Below are 22,745 nucleotides of genomic sequence, written 5' to 3' on the forward strand. Positions count from 1 at the left end.
ACTTGACGTCGGTGAGCTGTGAGCTAACAACAATGAAGAGGAGCTGCAGTCTATACAGTGCTATCATATCTTACTGAAGCTTTTTTTTTAAACAAGGTACAGTAGTTAAATGTGTGCAACTTATTTGTGAGAGTTGGTGTGACGTCTTTTAGCTTTTTGTCTGAATGTGTGTGTGTGTGTGTGTGTGTGTGTGTGTGTGTGTGGAGCAGAGGGAGTAACATTATGGCTAAAGCTAATCAACTTAGCCTAAGTATTGCCATCGTGTCAATCAATCAGACGTGCACGTAGCATTTTGTAAAAATGGTTCATGTAGCTAATGCAGTGACTTTACTAACTTACTAACTAGCTAGTATAGTTGCTGAATATCATCTGAATAATGGTTGAATTAGCAGGAATTACACTGCAAGTAGCTTTTAATTAAACCAGTCCAACACATTTACACCAATCCCCTCAGTGCATTTATCAGCATTCAAAAAAGTGTGCTAGACTTATGATTATTTATGCTTCTGTGCAATGATCAGACGCTGGTTTTAATCTCAAATAGAAGCCACACGCGTTTTCACAGTATGGTGATGGTCCGACTCCCACCATAGTTACACGTTTACACAGCAGCTACAGATTTCCTTTCCCACGCCTAAATATAAGTGGAGGTTTAACCCTCTGCTATTATCAACATCAGGTTTTAAAGCATAGGTTCACAGTTTTTCCAAGGCTGTCTTAAAACACTTTTCAGAGTTTTCTTGCTGTAATCATTCCTTCTGTTCATACTGACTATTAGAAGATCCCCTCATAATTAACTTACTATGTAAGTAATGGGGAACAATAATCCACAGTCCCCCTCCTGTGTTAAAATGTTTATTTGAAGATATTATGATGCTTCAGCTGTCCACATGAGTCAAATCAAGTAGATATCTTTCAACGTTACAGTCTTTTTAGTGCCAAAGTTCCTCTTTTTGTTACTATACTTCCATCACAGCTCAACAGGGAAACACAAAGAGGGAATCTGATGCTAAAAATACTGTAAATGTGGCAGATATCCACTTGATATGACTAACTCAGACTCATATAAGCTTCAGATAAATTTCTAAATGCATCTCTTCACAAAAAATCTGTGTTGACTCACAGTGGATTTTGGGCCCCCATCTCTCACAGTTGTGATCAGAAGTTTCCATCACAACAAAAATATTCTATGGTGTTGAAGAAATCATTACAAACTCAAGAGCGCCATGACATACATATTCTTTGCAAGTGTATGTAAACTTTTGACTGCAGCTGTACATTAAAAGCTGATTTGAAGAGGATGTTTCAATAGCGCAGTATGAACAAAAGGATGTAGAAAGTTTCCTTGGCTGGATTATCGGCATAAAACAAAATCAAATTCAGAGCCCACAAACAAAGGACTGGACTGGAACACAATCGTATTTTAGATGTTACTCATGTTTTCTGCTGTGCTTTATATATTCTGTTAAAGTTCTAACTTTTCACCATCATGTCTTTTTGCTCTCTGTAGGTTGCAACTTGCCCACCATCAGAACTGGATGCAGAAACAGCTTATTTTATTAGCTTATAAGACTGTCTGCACAGGCCGACAACCTCTTGCAAGACTTCAACTCTGGGAAGTGTGTAGAGTATTTTCTGCCTCCTCATGTTTTAAACGTCTACCTCCACCTGTTACACACACATTAACATTTACCCAGGAAATCTGTCATTTCTCCTTCGTGTCACACAAACGGAGTCTCCTCCGAAACGATCCTCCCCATCTTTTCCTGCGTCAGTGTTCCTCCAACCAGCCAGATATGTCAGAGCAGAGGTTCGTCGTGGAGTACGCCAAGCGCGGCACTGCAGGATGTAAGAAATGCAAGGAAAAAATCGTGAAGGACGTAGTGCGGATCGGGAAAGTCGTGCCCAACCCTTTCAGCGAGTCTGCGGGGGAGATGAAAGAGTGGTATCATGTGAAGTGCATATTTGAGAAGCTGGTAAGGGCGAGGGCCACCACGAAGAAGATTGAGGACATCACAGATCTGGAAGGCTGGGAGGAGCTGCAGGATGAAGACAAGGAGTTCATTAATAAACAAGTCTCAGGTACAACAGACCTTTGGGTGGCTATGCCCTTTGATCTTTACCCAAAGAGTGAAAGTGAACACATAAGAAGGAAGATTTTTCCCTTTTAATGTGCTCAGTACAGTGTCACATATTTGCAAAGTTATTTTATTTTATTGGAATTGCTGGGTTTAACTCCAGATGCTTTTATGTCTTTTACTTGACACTGCTCGGTGTGCATTACATACATGCACCCATTGTTAACTTACCTGTTCAGCCAGTACAAGTATTTATGTGGCTTAACATTCCAGGAGAGTATCATAAACAAGAAGATCATCTCAGAAATTTTACACATCAGAGGATTGTAATTACAAGAATCTGGCATAAAATGATAAGGTAAAGCTGTGCCCCATTATGAGAAATGTTCATATAAGCAGTGTGCTGCTGCTTTATCATGTGATACAGTTGTTTCTGGGCAGGTGTTAGGGATTTGGTTCTTTGTATAAAAGGTATCAAGCTTTTATATTCAGGTTAAAACAACTAAACAAACACTTCAGGACAAAAAAGACATTTGGTAAAATGATCGTATGCACCTTCATATTTATGTGTGTATGTATATTTAAACATATTTAATACTCAGTCAGCGTACATATCTTTGTCTTCATTTATCCAACTGTTTCACTTGTGTATTTGAAAACTTTTTGAAAATTGGTGAGCTATGATGAAGCCATTTGTCTCGTAGACCTGATGGCCAAAGTCAATGCAAGTCCAAAGAAGAAGGTCCAAGCCAAGTCAAACACCACCAGCCAGCTGATGGGTCCTCCTGCCGACCCGTCTCTCAACGCCCCACGCAAGTTCTCAGGCTTCACCGGTAAGATGAGACATCTGAGATTAAGTTGTTCTTCAGACCAAACACAAAAGAGGAAACTCTACAATAAGCTGCTCTGGCTTGTCTGTAGTATAACTAGGAAGTCATTCTATTTTTCTTTATGCAGCAACAATATAAGGCATTTGTCATAAAGAGACATTTTGAAAAATGAAAAACAGCCTTAAATTTGAATAGGCACAGGGAATTTAATTTTATGTGGACATATGAATAGGTGTGGACCAGAGGAACTTTTTCATATTTTGGGAAGTATTTGAAGAACTACCCCCTGTGTATTGTGTCTGCACTACAGGAACTGGGAACAACGGTAGTTCTTTGGCTTTTTTAACTCCTTCTTCAGGATAGGTACGGTTTGTTTCCTTGAACATTGTATGGTGATTAGTTCAACAAATGAGCCAATGCAGCACCAGCAACTGCCATTTTTAAAAATGAAAACCACGAAACGCAACAAACAAACACACAGCTTCAGTCACAGTGTCCTCCCGACATGACGTTGCTTTACCAACTGCTGGCTGGCTTATGTCACTCCAGCATTTCTATTGGTGATATGAATGCAAACAGAAAAAAGGCCCTTGAAAGTATAGTTCTTGGGGGAATTCTAAAGTGAATAGTTCCTCTTAAGGAGTCTCTACAACTGTTTGGTGTGAAAGCGACTTTTATGTGTATTTTGGATACCAAAGCTCCAGATTGTAGTGTTAGTATTTCGTGAATGCATTTATTAAAATGTTTAAGAGGAAGTGTCTGCATTAGGTAAAAGTATAAGGGCTGCAATTTCTCACAAACGGAATCATCCACATCAAAATCTGTTTTATTGTCACTTCCATGATACACACTCAGATCAGGGTGTTAAAATGAATACAAAAGACATATTTGACATATATTAAAACATAAAAAGAGAAGCTTTAAGTTGAATTGCTGATGCATTTACATGTGCAAAGTGTACTGCTCTATTAAAAGACAGGTAGTGCCGATGTTTTACAAGTGATCAGTAACTTCCGACAGTAGCAGATGATGAGGATTATTTGACCTGGTCTTTTTGTGTCACTGTTTCCTGTCAGCTACGAAGGCCGGCACTTCCAGCAGCCCAGCACCATCCTCCTCACCTGCCAAAGGCGACCTAGGCAGCCCGCTGTCCGCCCAGCTGTGTGACCCTAGGCACAAGGACTGCCTCTTCAGAGAGTTTCGTAAGCTCTGTGCCACGGTTGCAGAACACAACAGCTACAATGTCAAGACACAAATTATTGAGAAGTTCCTCAGGAAGGGCTCAGCTGGAGGTTGGTTTCAGCACGATAACATGTGACAAAATCTGAGGCCAGCATTTCTACTATTTGTGTTTGTCTTAAATGAGTTTTTCTTCTAACCTAGATAAGTTCCATGGAGATCTTTACCTGACAGTGAAACTGCTCCTGCCGGGCGTCGTTAAAAGTGTCTACAACCTCAATGACAAGCAAATTGTGAAACTCTTCAGCCGCATATTCAGAAGCAACCAGGATGACATGGTGCGCGATTTGGAGCAGGTCAGTGATCCATGATTTTAACACTTCTAATTTAGCTTTAATTTATGCTTCCTCGCATCGTCTCTCCATTCTCCATCTGCCCTCATTGAGGCTCTTCCAAACCCTTAAATGCACCTCAGAAGAGACAAGGAGAGAGGAGGCGCCTGGTGGAGCTTAGAGCGAGAAACCACAAGTGTCCTCTGCCAAAGTTTTTTATCAAACAGCAATAGTATCATTCAGTGTGTTTACTGATTGGTCACCTGCTCTGGTTTGATTTGGGACATAATATAAACATGTGGGTTGTTGTTTTAATACAGCAGATCAGGAAACTACTTGTGGAAAAGGAATGAAAACCCTAACAGCAGTTTTTCATATTTATTCATAAGATAAAAAATGACTGAATCATGAATCAATCACAGAAACACTTTATTGTTACTTCATTGTTTTTCTTTCGTAAACCAAAAGGCGTCTCCTTTCTTCTTTTCCATTTCAAGTATGTCTGAGTTCCTTCAGTAAAAATATAATGTTAAACAGATGTGTGTTTCCTTTAATAACTTCCTGAGCTTTAAAGGGGACGTCAGACTTTCACAAACTAAATAAGCAATATTTTATTTAAACATACTAAAGCTGTTTTTTATTGCTCCTTCTCATCTGCTTTCCTCTTTCAGTAATTAACAGGTTTAAATTGTTTATTTGTGTCTCATTCTGTGACAGACAGATGCTGCTATAGATCTGTAATCAAATAATAAAGAAACACAGCAGTTATCAGTTGTTTTCCTTCCAGCTATCACTATGTAGAAATTATTAAGTAACAGAGTAAAGTGTTAATTCATTTTGCATGAATTTTAACTTGAAACTTATACGTAATTTTTTACATATTGACAGCTGATTTCTACATATTTTAGTATAGTTGCCGACTCCTCATAATGTATTTCACATATCTTTATTTTTTTCAGTTTTCAAATAAAAGCCCTCTCATCAGCAATTATTCAAAGCAGTTTCATTGATATTCTTAGAGTGAAAACACATTTATTAGGAGATTTTTATTCTAGGCCAACTATAATCATTTAACATTGTGACTTGAAAATGATGAAAAAATGACTGTTGTTCAGTACAGTGTGCCTTTTTTTATTTTGTTTTTGTTTTTGTCTTAAGGGCGATGTGTCTGAGACAGTGAGGATGTTCTTTGACGACAGTAAATCATTTCCTCCGTCTGCCAAGAGTCTCCTCACCATCCAGGAAGTAGATGCATCCCTGACCCGCCTTGCCCAGCTGACCAAAGAGGATGAGCAGCAGACCGAGCTGGAGTACATTTCCAAAAAGTAATGCAGTATATCATCATTTTAAATAAAAATGAGGCCAGGTAGTAAAATAGAGCAGATAAGGTATACATCAAAATGATAAGTACTGCAAAAGTGCTGTATTAAAAACAGGTTTAAGGCTTTTCTTCGGCTTATCCGAAAGCAGTATGATCAGTCATGTGACCTCTTAGATCTATAATGACAGAGATCAGTATAGCAACTTAAATAACTCAGTCTGTGATCATATGTGACGTTTAAGGAAAACACTGCTACACTATTAATAACACCAGTGATATCTACACACTGTGTTAAAATCCACAGAGTATTTGGTGCATTTATTTCCTTCAATTTGTTTTGCTTGGATTGCTTTTTTTAAATTCTTTTTTATTGCATTTGTTGTTTTTGCAGTTTTTTCCTTTTGATTTTAGTTGTCTGCCTCAGGCGCATTGAACACACACACACATACACACACATCTTTGTTTTTTACCAGTCTACCCTCCGCAGCAGCAGACCCCAGAGTGGGACTATGTTTATTTATTTGCATAAATTGCATCTTGCAAGTTGTAAACAGACAGGAGTACTAAATATGGCAATAGGGCAAATCAAAGCACATGATTTGAAGGATTCATGCCTATCTTACACATTAGCCTTTAAAATAGCTTCAAGTAAGCAGGTTCTTTCTGAAGGACTTTAAGTTTCTGTAAATTACTTGTAGATAATATTACTATTTTATAATTACTTCAGTAGTTTTGTTTCAGAACATTTTGAGTCATACCTGTACGATTTCTGCTTCCTAAGATGCTGTAATACTCCCAACAATTTTCACTCCAGTGATTACCTGTAAATGAATTCTCTCTTCATCATAGATGCACCAGTAATGACCTGAAATGCATCATTCGGCTTATTAAGCACGACTTGAAGATGAACTCTGGAGCAAAACATGTGTAAGTGTCTTTCATATCTGCCCAGAAGTTAATATATGCCATCATGTGTTTATATTTTCATACCAACATTGAACTCATCTTTCTCTATTACCTGTTACGCAGCTTGGATGCAGTGGATCCCAACGCTTACGATGCCTTCAAGGCCTCACGTAACCTAGGTGACGTGATTGAGCGGGTGTTGAGGAATCAGCAGGATGCGTCCAACGGTTCGGGACCCAGGAAACTCCTTACCGTGGAGGCTTCACTCATGACCCCCGTTCAGCCCATGTTGGTGAGTGTTTCCATTCAAATCTAACAAACTACTTTTACACTAACACTACCAATGATTCTCCCTAATTTATCATTTCAGTCTTTATGGTTTTGACTTCAAGGCTCACTTGTCTGAACCACAGTGATTTTAGGAAGTCATATTTCTAAACAGTGTGTGGGAATTAGGTGGGTAAAGATTTTATATGCATTAAAAAATGGCTAAACAAAGACACAAATGCTTTTTAAGAGGAGTCCTACAGAAAAAGACACCGCTAAAACATTTTATTTTAATGACTACTTTATTATCTATCAATAAATATAATTCTACCAATTTTAAATCACGCTATACTTTATGAACACGGCTATACTAATATCATCTGAGCTCTGAGACATCTGAACTATTTGACACAAATGCACAAAAATATGATTATGCATCCTCCAAGAAATGGCCTCATTTAATTGAAAATGTATTATACAATGTGTAGCCAGATGTAGGCCCGTACTATAATAATCAATTTTTGCTGCAGGGAAAGGTATATGAGTTATCTGTGAAAATAAAATGACTAAATTATAAATAGATTTCCAATAAAGGACAGTAATTGTTCCATTAATACTTTGGGTATTTCAAAAGGAAAATGGGTTTAGAAATGAGATGACCCCCTGAATTGTAAAAAAAAAAAAAAAGAATGAATGGGATGTCTTTGTCCTTTATACCAAAGACTTTTGCATGCAAGAAAGAATACTTAGATAAAACATATTTCTTTCTCCCAGTTCAAAGGGCCAGCTGTTTCTGTTTTTAATATTGTCCTTCAATAAAAACACATCATTAGTTCAGTTAAGGTCAAGATGTTGATAGATTCAGTCTACACACAAACACTTTCACATTCAATAGGAGAGGAGTGTGTCTGTCTCACTGTTAAGCTGTGACTGTCCTGGCAAAAGCATCAATGTGATCCCTAATATCCTGGAGTATAATGTTCAAAAGTGCTTCCAGCTGATGGCTTGTCACTAAACAAGACAACTCTGTAACCATAAACACATGACTATCCCGACTCCCTCTTTTACAAAGTATTTATCCAGGCCGATTTAAAAAAATATGTGTTCTCCAAAAAACCTGCAGACCATTAAATTGCACATTACAAAGCAGACTAGCGTAAAACTACATTTAAATTCAGTGCAGTTGTAACACTCTAGTTTACAAATTAATGACACGGTCCATTTCCCAACTTCCCATTGGCTTCTACAACGTCACTATTTCCAGTCTTAACTTCCTTCCACCATCAGTGTTAGTTTGCAGAAAATAAACGTTTTATCCAGTAAACACATAAACGAAAGAGAAACATTCAAATTGAGCCAAGAACAGTATAGACATGTTAATAGAAATAAAGCACAATTTATTTGGATGGGTTAGTTGCAGGCAGAGCAGGTCACATTACCAGTATAGTCATATAGCTGTGAAATATAACCAGAATACACTGATAAACGATTCAAAAGGGATAAATTAGATTTTTATGAACACTGAGACTAACATGTGCACCAGGAAATTAAATTCACCATGCAGCATTACTCTCTCCTTTTATGTAATGCCAACATCTAGTTTCAACAAGTATATCTTTTTTTTGGCAGTTTTAATGCTTCCCGTATTCAACAGTCCTTGCTGAGATCTTGGAGCTCAGCGACAACGCTACTACTAAGTCTGACAGAGCAAGAATCACAAGCAGACTATCATACAGATCTAAACTGCTGTACTATACTGCTGAGGTATAATCGAATGTGAGCTCACCTGAAATGTAATTAATAATCCCTTATTGTGCAATAAAATAACCTGCTTAGTACAGTGTTATTACCAAAGGAATGACAGCCAAAACTGAGTAAGAATAAAATTATAATTAATCTGAATCAACCTTCAATTATATCTGAAAGTTGAATTTCCATTGAAGTTAAAGTCAAAGGATTGACTTGTTTATCTACTGGAGCAACCAGAGGGAACTTTTAATTAAAAGTAACTATACAAAAGAAATTGGTCCACAAATTTGGTCCATTCCTGACAACTTGTTAAATGTTTGTGTTCCCTTTTTTTGTGTGATTTCAGGCAGAGGCGTGTAAATCCATCGAGCAGGCCATGAAGAAATGCCCCAATGGGATGTATTCCGAGATCAAGTATGACGGAGAGCGTGTTCAGGTCCACAAGAACGGAGACAACTTCAGCTACTTCAGCCGCAGCCTCAAACCGGTGTTACCACACAAAGTCAGTCTAATACATACACACACACAGCCGCACAGCCCTTGAAGCTATATGCTGATCAGTGTGACAATGCATGTTGGAATGGGATATCCTTAGGTTTGCCCCTGCAGGAATAACAGCTTAAAGTATTTTCCCAGCGTGAAAATCAGACATTTCCCACTGTGATTTTCCAGCATTTGCTTTCTCAGCATGAGCTTGAGAGCCATAACATGCAGATAAATAGCTCCAGATCATGTTCATTAGCCCTTTGAAGCCACTAGAGGTTGCTGCTGTACTCGCAAAACACGCCTCTCAGCAACTGTGAACCATAGTAAATCTGAGTAATGAACACCAGACAGTAAGGTACAAGGTAAACAAAATGCTTCTCTCTTTTCCCAACATTCTGCAGTGATTTAAGTCTCTATATCAAGTTGCTACAGCTGTACAACTATCTGGATGGGAACCCTTTAGTTAACAGTTTCTGAGCTGCTATTTAGGAACCGACACTGCTGGCTTTTTCCTCCTGGGACTTGTTCTCTGGTTTCTGTTAAGTCTGGCCCAGTTTTCGACTTTCAGCATTTTAGCCTGGATGAAATTAAATGTTGACTTTCCAGCCTGTGCCATCCATCAGCCAAATGACTGATTATGCAACTCCGGCTCATTTAATTATGCAATTCATGTTCATTTTAGGTTAACATTTTGTGAGGGTTTGCCACAGAATCAAATTAAAGCAGTTAAGGTTGCAAGTAACAATTATTTTCATTATTGATTAATCTGCTGTTAATTTTCTTAATTAATTGATTAATCACTTGGTCTATAAAACATCAGAAAACTGCATGCCCTTTACAATTTCCTGCTGCCCAGTTTTATTATAATAGAGGTCTTATTTTGACAAACCATGGGTCAAAAACCAAATGCTGCATTTAGTAATAATATAAAAACAAGTAAATACTTTAAAATTTCAGAAGCTAAACCTATCAAATGTTTGGCAGTTTTTGCTTAAAAACTTACTTAAATTACTAATGTAAGTTTCCTGATGTTTTAGATTTCCTGATAGATGATAATACTGTGGAAGTATTCAGATCATTCACCTCAAGCCTAAACCTAAAAAAACAGATTTTTTAGTGGCATGCATTGTGTGTGTGTCATCCATGTATTTAAAATCTATATTACACTAACAATAATAAACCTAATTACCTGGACAATTCGTTTTTTGCAATGTGGAGGACTGCTCTCTTAAATCTGGTTATAATTGTTGTTTCAGATGCTTTTCGTACAGTTCAGACCTGAACCCTGTGTTTGTGTCCACGTTGCTGTTTCAGGTGGTCCATTTCAAAGAGTACATCCCTCAGGCTTTTCCCGGTGGCCACAGTATGATACTGGATGCCGAAGTCCTCCTAATTGACACAAACACCAGTAAACCCCTGCCTTTTGGGACCTTAGGTGTACACAAGGTGAGAACATCCCAGCCAATTTTCACTTTATTTTTTTAGCGACATGAATTTGTCAAACGGCTTTTGTGTTTTTTGTTGTCGTCACACTTCACACACTTCCCTCTCCTCTCCCCACTCTCTCTCTCTCTTTCTCTCTCTCTCTCTCTCTCTCTCTCTTTTCAGAAAGCTGCCTTTCAAGATGCAAAGGTGTGCCTCTTTGTTTTTGACTGTATCTACTTCAATGGTGTGAGTCTCATGGAGAGGTAATGTGTTTTCACTTCTTCTCTTGTCTTAAAAAAACACAATGTATCTTTGCATTCCCCTGTACAAAGAATAACCCCGATGGGAATGATGCAAGCATGTACTTTGTAACACCATTCATAAGATGCTCTCTCTCTCAACAAACTCAAATACTTTTTGTTTCCAACCTTGAGGTTTGCTGCTGTGTCTTTGACAATGTTATTTATAGTGTTCAAGTTTACTTAAAGTTAATTTTCCTTGTGGATTTAGTAGTTTTACTTCACATTTCTAAGTATTACTTTTAATATATCTGCTTGTTTACAGATATCTTACATTTATCTTGTGCCACTATATTCTCCAGACCTCTGTGTGAACGTAGGAAGTTCCTGCATGACAACATGGTGGAAGTCCCAAACCGGATCCTGTTCTCAGAGATGAAGCACGTCACTGTAAGTAAAACTCAGATTTTGGCTTTTTGATCAATGTATACATCTGCAACAGCTCAGTGCAAGCAAGGTTGTTCTCTTGCACTTACATGTGTGTGTGTGTGTGTGTGTTTCAGAGAGGACGAGATCTGGCTGATATGATAACTCGCGTCATCAGAGAGGGACTTGAAGGACTAGTGCTAAAAGACATAAAGGTGAGTTTCTATTTTCAGTGGAAACAAACTGCTAAGAATATGTGTTTAATGTAAATAACAGATGTGACTTATGTATTATTATGATGATCAAACTGTATATCTGTGTGTGTTTCAGGGCACCTACGAGCCAGGGAAGCGCCACTGGCTTAAGGTGAAGAAGGATTATTTAAATGAAGGCGCAATGGCAGACACAGCTGACTTGGTGGTGCTGGGAGCCTTTTACGGAAAAGGCTCAAACGGTCTGTGAAGCCCTTAACGTTCAATACAGAACATAGGTTTCTGAATTAATTACTGTAAATGGTGTCTTTCCCCACTTCTTAATGCTTCAGCTAATTTGTTCAGACAGGTTAAATACCCCCTTTTCTATACTTAGACACTTCCCAGTAAGTGTAGGAGTGTAACTTTTGAGGACAGGCTCAACACCTAAATGAACTAACCAATCATTCTTTTGATAATAGCATGAAAACCAGAGGGACTGTTTTCTAAATCTATATATTAACTGGCTTTTACTGAAATAATACAAAAGAACAAGGTATGAGGCACTTAAATTTTTTGTAAATCGTTAGGTTGAAATATAATCTGTAATCTATGATTCACATCTTCAACATCAAAATAATGTATACATACAGTACTGTGCAAAATGTAAAATTAATTATTAAATATTGTTAATAATTAAGGATCTATCTTGCTATTGCTCTAGTGTAAGAATACTAAATACTTGCCACTTTAGCCTATATAAGCTTTTTTCTTTCCTATTGATGTTTTACTTTTTTCAATACTGCTTACACATTTCCTGTATTTTCTGTTTGTATTCTAATGAAGAAGAGACTGAGAAATAATAATATATGGTCATTATAGCTAAAACAACAAATCTAATCTAATGGTGGCACATTGTTTGCACAGGACTGTATATATAGAGAGAGATTCTTTATTTATTGTACTCAGACAAGATAGGGAAATTAATAATACATCTATACACAATATTAGCGTTTCATTTAAAAACATAGTGCATAAGGAAAGGATGTCACTGGATACAGCAGACAAGCAATCAGCATAAAACAGAATGAAATCATTAAAAATGCAAAAACAAATGTATACATTTCCAAAGTATGGCTAATGAAGAGCAATGAGAACAGAAACAATAAATAGGATGCACACTTGAAACTTGCCACAACATACAGTAAAAAGACTCAATTGTGAGTGTGAAAGTGAAAGATGCTAAACTCAACTACTAAACAGGAGAGGCGTTTTGGGATTTTTGGAGCTGTAGCTCAAATTTTGTCCTTCACGCTCTCTGTAGTGTTTATGGACAAGAGTTGGATTGTAGGGGAAAAAAGGAAAAAGGAAGCCTAGTTAAGAGCAACTGTATATTTTTCATTAAGGACCAACCTTATCTAATGCTATGTGTTATTGTACCCACCAGGGGGCATCATGTCCAGTTTTCTAATGGGCTGTTATGACCCAGACTCCAAGAAATGGTGCACAGTCACCAAGTGCTCCGGAGGCTATGATGACGCCATGTTGGCCCGGCTCCAGAAAGAGCTGGATGTGATCAAAATCAGCAAGGTCAGAGAGGATCCACTTAGAGGCCTGCCTGGAATATTGAGCTGATGTAATAAAATCACAAATTAATCTTTTGTGTGTGTGTGTGTGTTTTTTCCCTGTAGGAACCAAGTAAAATCCCCGGCTGGTTGAAAATCATCAAGAACTACTATCCAGATTTCATTATCCGCAATCCTGAGGTGAGATTTCACTACTCAGCACATTTGTATTTCCCAGTGGGCGTCGTTCACGCACCGCCCAGTAGTATATCTGGATTCTGCAGACCTTTTTAAATGAAGTGATAAGTTAGACGTATTTCTTACATGTGTCTTCTGCAGGAATTTCTTCTCATATAAGTTACTGTCACTCTGAGATAATAACTACCACCCACGCTGCAGAGCTGGGAGGCGTTTTTTAAACTTGCATATTATAACTTAAAAAAATACAGCTCTGACGTCAAATCCACAAACTTTCCATTAACAGTTACAGTCATATTCCCCCCACCCCCCTTTTGAGCATATGTCAGAATTTTTCATTTTAATAGAAGCAGTGATATTTTCAATTCGTCATTGTCATCTCACCTGCCGCCACTGTTGTTTCCCCTTTTCTGCAGCGAGCGCCGGTCTGGGAGATCACAGGTGCAGAGTTTTCCAAATCAGAAATGCACACCGCCGACGGCATCTCTATCCGCTTTCCCCGCATGACACGGATCCGCGATGACAAAGACTGGAAGAGTGCTACCAACTTGCACCAGCTTAAAGTAGGATATCACCTGATTGATTCGAGTGCCACAGCTTCATCAGACATCAGTGTTTAAAACTGTACAGCTTGTCCCCGAGTACAAGAAGAATGAGTTACATGACAATTTTGCACTGATTTCTTTTGTTTCTGCTTATGTAACAATATGTATGACAAGTAGAAAAAACTTTAACCCTTAGTGCCTATACCAAATTTTAAACCATAAATGTATTTTGTTCTTTCTTTAGATGTGATATATGGTAATGTAAGGTTACAAAATCAGAATGGCTCATGCAAAGTCATTTTGGGGAGGCGCTAGGAAACAGGAAGATACTATTATAGTGAAAATACATTCACAATCATCATGATCTTCTGTTATCTAAAATATAAACTGAGGTTTGATTGCATCCAGTTGAAGTTCTTTACATGCCTGAATGAGCCTTTTATGTCCCCAAAGCACCACAAAATATAATGAACTATTGTCACCTAACAGTAAGGTTTTAATGAGATATAGTTCAAGAGATTTGATACTGAGTACCCAGATATGCCCTGGGATTGTTTCACTTCTCATTTCCATTGTAATATATGATGCAGTGTGGGTGAGAAAGGGGGAGGCTATGTGATAAAGGTGATTGGAGTAGTGACACAATTAAGCCCTCTGTTGAATGAAGCACCCATGGGACTGTCTGAAGTCAAATGTGACTTAAACACTGAGGACGAGGAACAAGTTTGCAGGCAGAGTCATCCTCACAAACATGAGGCTGTCAAACATGCCCGCGCTAAATTATATCAATCCAACGCAGGCTCTTCAATCTTTTACGACAAGAAACATTACGTCTCTTGGCTGAAGCCCGCGTTGTCATTTCATTACTCTGCTTCAGGAGCTGTTCCGCATATCAAAGGAGAACTGCGACTTCAAAGTGACAGCCGGACCGTCCAATGACGACAAGGGCTCGTCAGGAGGGGACAGCGGAGGAAACTCCCCGGCGTCCACGTCCCAAAGAAGCGCTCCACCCAAGAAGACCGGTGAGTACACACAAACCCACTCAATTAAAAGGAAAGACGAGAACTGTTTGACTGCTTTCAAGCACATTTTTTATTGGTTTTGATATATTTAAATACATGAACAGAACATGTTTGTGATAAAGCAGGAAGTTTATTGTTAAGGTGCGTTTAGATGAGGGCTGCATTTTACCTGTAGACGGTCTGAAAAGTGATATTTTCAGACTATTTGATTTGTCCAACCAACAATTAAAAACCCAAATATACTCATAATACTATCATATAAGAGAAAAATGGAGAGAACTGGTAAAAATTTGTCAATTAGTTTTTTTATTGTTTTTGAAATATTTAAATACAAACTACAGAATGTTTGATATGGCAGTAAGCTTATTGTTAAGGTGCATTTAGGATATTCAGATTTATTTTCTTGATTGACACATTTTACCTGTCGGTCAGAAAAGTGACAGATATGCATCGCTATATCCTAGACATTGTCAAAACTATTTGATTTGTTCAACCAACAATTAAAAACCCAAATATATTCACAATACTATAATAATCATACTATCATATAAGTAAGAAAACAATGGAAAATCTTCACTAATGGAAGGTAGAACTAGCAAAAGTTAGTCAGTTCATTTCAATTTAAAACAAAATTGCCAATCAATATTCAGTCAATTAGAGCACAACCACTGTACCAACAGTATAGATATTATCTGCTAACATTACTGTGTGGTCAGCTTCAAACTCAGCAGAGCTTCAATCTTCTGTCACTTTCCTCCAGAAAACTTTTCTTTTTCTCCCCTCGTTTGTACATTTATGAAGTCATCAAGTCTGGCGATAAGCACAGATTTTTGCCAACTCGTGCAATGAATCTTCCTACAGCAAAAATCTGTCAAAATGCCCCCATCATTTAATGATCAGATTTCAGCATGGACGCAGGGTAACAGAAAAGTGAAATGCATTTATATTTAATTTACAGAGGAATATGGTTCATAATGCAACTATAATTTGAACCTGTAAAGCAGAAAAAGACACTTTGATGTGAGATCAGTGCGATGTGACTCAGTGCTACTTTCTACTAACATGTGCTCACTTTATAGTTAACAGCACTCCGCCCAAACCGAAGGCGGTGAAATCTCAGCCTCGCACTCCCGCCTCAGAAGCACCCAGCGCCAAGAAGGTACAGTATTTACTGCTCAGCACACACGCTTGTTCACATTGACAGATATACATTTATATCCCAGCTGTAATGTGACTTGAGCTGCACAGGCTGAACTTCATAGAGTAGTGATGAACTCACAGTTATGTTTTCCCTCCCAAGGCAAAGAAGAGTGAAAGTGTTCACAGCAATGGAAAAGCAAAGGCAACCGCTCAGCTGGTGGAGCCAAGAAATGACAAGGTCGGTTCATCATTTGACTATAAACAAACAACTGCACTGAAACTACTCACAGTACAAAGACTAAAGCTGATCCAGCACATACATTAAGCCATAATGCTTTTAGGATTAAAATAAAAAAGTTCAAGGGGGTTTAATGGCTCTTTATTATGTTATTTAAAATAAGCTAATCATCTACTATTTAAAGCTTAAGCTTATTACATAGGTTTTAATTTATAGCCCTTATTGGCTATATTATTGCACTCAAATTAATAGCTGAGAACACGAGGGGTCAGACGTGATGTAAACAAGCTTACAGTTCAGCCAGATTATCTCATTTTTTGGGGGGATAAAACTGAAAGTGAGCACATCTCAACAGGTGTTTATAATCCTTCACTGCAGTTAGTCAAAACTGAACCAGCATCACCATCTATAAACTGTGATGGTTGTTTAAACAGACTGGGTTATAGTTTTACTGTTAGTTTGATTAACCTGATTGGGTTTTTTTCAAAAAATTTAATTTTTTATCAGAAATTACTTTGACGAGCATAATGTGATCAAAAACAAACTAGGAAAATAAAACCCTAGTTCTAATAACCCATATTTTTCAGATAACCAGTCCTGTATAAGCTCTCTTAAGTTTAACCAGGGGAAAAAAACAACAAAAAAACTTTTTTTAGACATTTTATCAATACATAAAGGTTCATAAGCTTTAGTTTCAACAACGCAGCATCAAACATTTGCTGGTTAAAGCTTCATTAATATGAATAGTTGCTTTTTAATAAATCTTTGGTCTGGTAATCATTTAATATTACTAGTCACTGCATTGCAAAGCCACATCATATAGTCAGTTTTATATGTAGTCATTTACCATCAAGTAGCTGTCATTGCAGAATTTAATCAAATTAATACACAGGTGTTTTCCTCTTGTATATTTATAAAAAGGTTAATATAACGCACCTTAAATAGTACTTAAAATCTCTGCTCACATTAGTTCATATAAAGTATTTCCACTGCTGACAGTTCATGCTTTTCCTGCAGACACTGCTGGACATCTTCAGCGGGGTGAAGCTTTTCCTGCCTGTCTCAGTGCAGGACTTTGACAAACTGAGACGATACTTTGTGGCGTATGATGGAGACATCGTACCAGATTATGACGCCTCCTCTGCCACACACACGCTGGCTGAACCCGATGAGGACAGCCAGGCCCAGAAAGTGTCACCCAGCTGGATCTGGGAATGTATCCGCAAGAGGCGCGTCGTACCTCCCTGCTAACATCTGAGAAAAAAAAGAAAAACAAAAGACATATTTTATACACTGCGTTTACTTTTACACATGCTACTAAGAGTGTTTCATTCTGACTCCATGTTTTAACGCATGAACATGGTTTATCTTTATGGTTTGGACACAAATGCAGGATCATTCATCATTTTTTAAAAAAGGAGGTTTTTGGATATTACTGCCCACATTCTGGGATCAGAAAACACTGCGTCCATGTGTCCAATTACACACTGCTCTCAGAGGTGTTTTTCTATTTATTGTTTTCGAGCCCTTTTGGCATTCTGTACTTGTAAACCAACCGGGAACACATACATTTAGTTTTGACGTGTTAGTTTGTTTGTTTTCTTTTGGTGCCAATTTTGAGTAATTTGACGACCGTGTATACTGGTGATAGATGTAGACAAATTACTGACATTTTTTGGTGAAATGAGGTCTCAGAAAAATGTATACTGTAGATGTAGAGTTTTTGTAAAAGAAAATTCTGAATGTAGTTCAAACCAGCCACATGTGTAAATGAAAGGTATTTTACAAAGCGATCATGAAACATACAGAGTACAGGCTTGAATGTGCAGCTTTTGTCAGCATCATGCATTATTTTTACTGCCTGACTGAAACATTTCGTGAGATGTTTAACTTGTGCTGGTGAACTGAACACATTTGTCTGCCATTAGGAATACACAAAATGCTGATAAAGACAATAAAAATGTCTCAGTAACGCTGTTCTAATGCTATTTATTTTCTACAAATTGTGCTCGGAGCATTGCATCAATGTGCGTGTTGCAGAAGAAACCGAGGTAATACAGATATGACGGATATGGCTCATGGAGTAACCACTGCGTCTCTGAACTAATGACTTCTCCGAGACAAGGAAGTGCATTTTCTGGTCCTAAAAATATACAGTAGCTCCTTCAAATATCACAAGAGATATTTGTTGTTTTAGGAAAGTTTTCCCTCTTCCTAATTCCTGCATTTCACATTGACTCCAAATCAGGACACGCTTTAAGGTTTTTCCTGCATCTCAGTGGCTTTTTAAAGGATAATTCAGATTTACCTTCTTTTTTTTTTTTTATCCCTGGGTTACTTTAAGCTATGAAGTGGAATAATTAAATGTTTGAATGAACTGAAGCTCTGAGGGAGAAAAAATCCAAAGGAACTCGCTTTGCTGCCCCGAGGGCTGAGAGATACTGTGTCTATACAGTATATTCCACCCACTTCTCAACAGGTAAAAAGAAATCTCAGATCAAAATCTTAGACGTAACAGTCAAAGTGGTCGATAATCTCTGCTCTCACTCACAAAAGGACGCCCACTGAAATGCTAACACTGTGGCGGATGATTGACAGAGCGTTTCATAGGCATATATTTCCAGTGTCATCATCTAAATAGGTCAATTTTGAAGTTCAAAGACACATTTTCTTTCTAATTTGTTCGAAAAACATTCAACATACCTTTGCTTAGACATTTCGGCAGAGGATTATAGTTGTTTTTTTCTCTCATCATGAATCAGTGTCGTCCAGTTTTCTCTTTCCTGAGGATCCGTCTTTAGAGCGGCTCCACCACTGCAAGTCAAACTCCTCTTTGATGTGACAAGGCTAAGAAGTAGAGCAGACAGACAGTGTTGATTTAGACCCAGTTTCAATAAAATAAAAAAATAAAACTCTGCCTCAATATAAAACATTAATTGTGCCTGTGTTCATTCAGAATTTGCTTTGTTAAAGGGACTCTTTGTTTCGTCTGAAGGATCTCTTTATAAACTCCAAAGCAGAAAATGTATAATTAATGTCTTTGTGGGCAGTTCTTTATGAGAAAGAGAACACATATTTACAAAGACTGTTGAGGGAGAGTTTTTAGAATAGTTTCAACAATTCAGAGACATGCTGTTACCTTGACTAACATTTTAAATGATTTGTACTGTTTAAACTGTAGATTTTTCCAAACATACAGCTGTATAAATAGCTCTGTTTTGATAGATTATAACTTTCTAGGGGCTTTAGGTGTCTTATTTCCTCACTTCTACTGTAACTATGCAACATACAATATCCCTGACAATACATAAATGAATACAAACTACTTATACGCAAGTTTCATGACTGCAACTACAAATTCATACATTATGAAAATTAATGGTAAACTACTGGATACCTTGAATTACAGAAAAATGCATTAAAACATAATGATTGGTGTGTAATGATGTTAAGTATATGTGGTTATTAGCAAATGGATTAAATGCACAAATAAATAGTACAGTACCACTTGGTTTAAGGAAAAAGGAACTAATTTGTGTTAAAAAAAAAAAGAAGTTTGATATTAAAGCAGTGAATAAAAGACTAAAAGAGACTTCATGAGAAATAATTAGGCCATGCCACAGCAAGAGACTAACTGACTAAGACATCCAAAGTAAATTTAAGTTTCAAAGTTGTTGAGTCCAGTACTTTTACAAATGCTCAGTGTGATGGATTACACAACTTTAAGCAAGTTTCAACAAGAAATTCATACATTATGAAAATTAAAGGTAAATTAATGGATAGAATGAATGACAGAAAAAATGCATTAAAACTTAAAAAAACACTAATGTGGTTATGATTAGTTGTGATAAGTATATGTAGTTATTAGCACAAATAACTAGTGTAGTACAAAAGGCTTTTATAACAACTTGGTTCAAAGCAAGAGGAACTCTTTGTGGAAAAAAACGTTGGTGATAGGCTAAAAACGACTTTTAATGAGCAATAATTAGGCCATGTCACAGCAAGAGGCTAATTAAGTAAGAAATCCAACCAAAGTGAACATAAGTTTCAAAGTTGTTGAGTCCAGCTCAACTTAAAGTCTGCTTGAAGATAGTCATAATATTTTCTGTAACATTTTTTAGGTGGAGGATTCAGGTTTTCTCTTTACTCTTCCAGCACTGTATATTATTTGTTCGTTGTCATTTTTTTTTGTAATTTTTAATTTGTGCAAACTAAACTAGATGGATAAGAGTCCAAACATGAAGCTAGGATTGCTTCTGGGCTTTAGACACTACATTCAGACTCATGAATTACAACAAACTTGTTAATTATTCCCAAACATTTCTTACTGTTAGCTGCTTTTAAATGGAAATCAATTCTTTATCAAACCAGACATGTTTTTAAATGAGCAAACAACAGTTCAAAATCTCCATTTTAAGACATTGGCCTTCTAAATGAAACCACTCTGACAGAATAAATATTAAACTAGAAGACGCTCCTGTAGTACCTGTCTAGAGGACTTGATGAGTGTTGCGGACCGCAGACTGGAGTGGCTGATGGTGGTCTTCTCCATTCGCTCCAGCAGGATCCTGGTTCTGGGGATGTGACTCCAGGACACACCGAGGCCCGGCTGCACTTCACCGCTGCCGCCTCTCGTTACGTGGTTTGTTACCTGAAGGCCCAGATGTCATTATGTTTATTGTGGGGTTTTTTTTATCGTGGGCAGATTATCACACAATTGTGTCATCCTTTTTTAAGGATTAGAATATATAACCTCCAGTTATACACCTGAGTTGACAAAAGGGAACAAAATTAGGGAACAAATTAGAAACTTTTGTTTTTACCTTGATTTAGTTTTTTCTATTCAAAAAGAAGGTGAAAAATGTTTAGCTTTCATCTCAGGTCTCAAAGCAATAACAAGAGGAAGTGTGGAACAGTTTGTGGAGAGTTTAGATTGACACTGTGACTGCGTCTTGCATTCAGAACAGCACTCTTTATAAAAGGACTGTGTCATCCTTACCAAAGTAGCTACATTGAAGTCTTTTGCCATCGTCTTAAGAACTCTCGCCACTTGTATCATCAAGGACATGCCTGCAGGCGGAAGAAACTGTTGAGTGGTTCGTCCGTGTACAGAATAATGTGTTTCAGTGGGACTTTCTTTGTAATGAATCTCTAATAACTTGACTCAGTTTGTTTTAGTCACGCTGGCAGACGAGCTCTGGGGACGTCAGTCCATCGCTTTGGTCCAGACTGAAATATCGACACTGACAATTAATCCACGCGGGATAACTTGTAATAACTTTGGTGATCTGACTTAACATCTGGCGCCTTCATCAGCTTGAAATTTCAACTTGTCCAATAGTTTGGTGTATGACCAGAAAATTAAAACATGTATTTTCTTTGTGTTTAGTGCCAACTGGCGTGCTAACACACTTAAAGCTGCAACAATTAGTGCATGAATGGATAAGTGGATCAAGAGAAAATTAAGGAAAAACAACCAACTTTTCTTATTTCTTTTCATATAGTTTCTTAAATATGAACATTTTCTGGTTTCACTGCTCTTCTATGATTGTAAACTTAATATTTTTTGGTTTTGGGCGGTTGGTCAGGACTAGACACAACATTTCAGGTTGCATCTTAGGCTTTTGGAGACGGTATAGACATGTTTCAGCATTTTTTGACATTTTATTGACTAATTGATTAAATCTAAATGTGATCAGCAGATTAATCGATAATAAAAATAATTTTTAGTTGCAGCTCTAAACTCACTAAACTAAGTTGGTAAACATGAACACACAAATGTTAACAGTCTTGTTAGCATACCTAGTAGCTAGCCTCCTCTGTGACCTCAGCACCATGGTTGTTGCTCATTATTTGACCCCATCAGCAGTGTCTACTCAAACTTTTCAGGACGAATGAAAATGTAAATTGTACCCATTGTCCAGCAACAGGTTACATCATCAGAGACGTCAGAGATGTGGACCATCTTCCTGTGATGATGAAATGTTTAAATCCAATGTTTCCGCAGACTGTGCCGGCCACTGCCCCGTCCTACCGAAACTAGTTCAGCAGAAAACAGGAGCAGAGTTGAGTAACACAGTCTGTGGAAATGTTGGAATTAAATATTGGTTTTACCCCAGGTTAAAAAAGTTTTATCATTCCCAGCAGACAGCCGATATCAGTGGGATCACAAAATGGTCTTTGAAGATGCACCCCTGCTGCTGGATAACATGAGTTTAACCTCCTCTCCTAAGCTTCATGGAGGTGATGTCACAGTATGTGTTCAATCACAGTCTAACAATGAGTGGTACAGAGGTCACCAACAGGTCTGACTCAGAAGACAGTTTTATAAGCCAGTTTTTTTGAAAGTTTTCGGAATTCATTTATTACAAAATGTTGCTGCTGTAGCTGAGCTTATTGTCTTGATGCTAACCTTACAAGTTATATAAAACATCATGCTTTTATTACATTGATATCTTGCTCATGTTTTTAACTATTTTTTGGGGTTTTACTCTGACAGATCTGCCAAGGCGTGGAGAAAAAGAAACAGTTTCAATGGAAATTACCTACAGATCTCTTAAAAGGGTTAGTCAGGTATTCATTTATTCATGAATAAACAAGACCAGTAG

General features: G+C 37.5%; 2 protein-coding genes across 2 annotated transcripts in view; one reads left to right on the forward strand and one right to left on the reverse strand.

The window, feature by feature from the left end:
• Window positions 1-18,074, forward strand: lig3 (ligase III, DNA, ATP-dependent). Its single transcript, XM_062433368.1, has 21 exons — window positions 1-101; window positions 1,511-2,082; window positions 2,783-2,911; window positions 3,985-4,200; window positions 4,292-4,443; window positions 5,578-5,744; window positions 6,590-6,667; window positions 6,770-6,938; window positions 9,009-9,164; window positions 10,463-10,594; window positions 10,757-10,836; window positions 11,175-11,262; window positions 11,376-11,453; window positions 11,569-11,692; window positions 12,877-13,019; window positions 13,121-13,195; window positions 13,609-13,755; window positions 14,615-14,759; window positions 15,839-15,918; window positions 16,060-16,137; window positions 17,155-18,074. Exons 2-21 carry the CDS (start codon window positions 1,539-1,541, stop codon window positions 17,386-17,388), a joined length of 3,015 nt encoding a protein of 1,004 aa, XP_062289352.1. The 5' UTR covers window positions 1-101; window positions 1,511-1,538; the 3' UTR covers window positions 17,389-18,074.
• rad51d (RAD51 paralog D) overlaps window positions 17,261-22,745 on the reverse strand; it is a 17,017-nt gene continuing 11,532 nt past the window's right edge. The window contains 4 exon segments of the mRNA XM_062433369.1: window positions 17,261-17,391; window positions 18,841-18,984; window positions 20,624-20,788; window positions 21,137-21,207. Coding sequence (XP_062289353.1) covers window positions 18,889-18,984; window positions 20,624-20,788; window positions 21,137-21,207 — 332 coding nt within the window. The 3' untranslated portion in view covers window positions 17,261-17,391; window positions 18,841-18,888.

Source organism: Scomber scombrus, chromosome 14 (assembly GCF_963691925.1).
Source record: "Scomber scombrus chromosome 14, fScoSco1.1, whole genome shotgun sequence".
In the NCBI taxonomy this organism is placed as follows: Eukaryota; Metazoa; Chordata; class Actinopteri; order Scombriformes; family Scombridae; genus Scomber; species Scomber scombrus.

Excerpts from the sequence above, each read along its gene's own strand:
- lig3 (XM_062433368.1), top strand. The coding sequence starts at position 1,539 with ATGCAGAAACAGCTTATTTTATTAGCTTATAAGACTGTCTGCACAGGC. Across the intron at positions 4,201-4,291 it reads CAGGAAGGGCTCAGCTGGAG|ATAAGTTCCATGGAGATCTT; the intron begins GTTGGTTTCAGC and ends CTTCTAACCTAG. Across the intron at positions 6,668-6,769 it reads AACTCTGGAGCAAAACATGT|CTTGGATGCAGTGGATCCCA; the intron begins GTAAGTGTCTTT and ends CCTGTTACGCAG.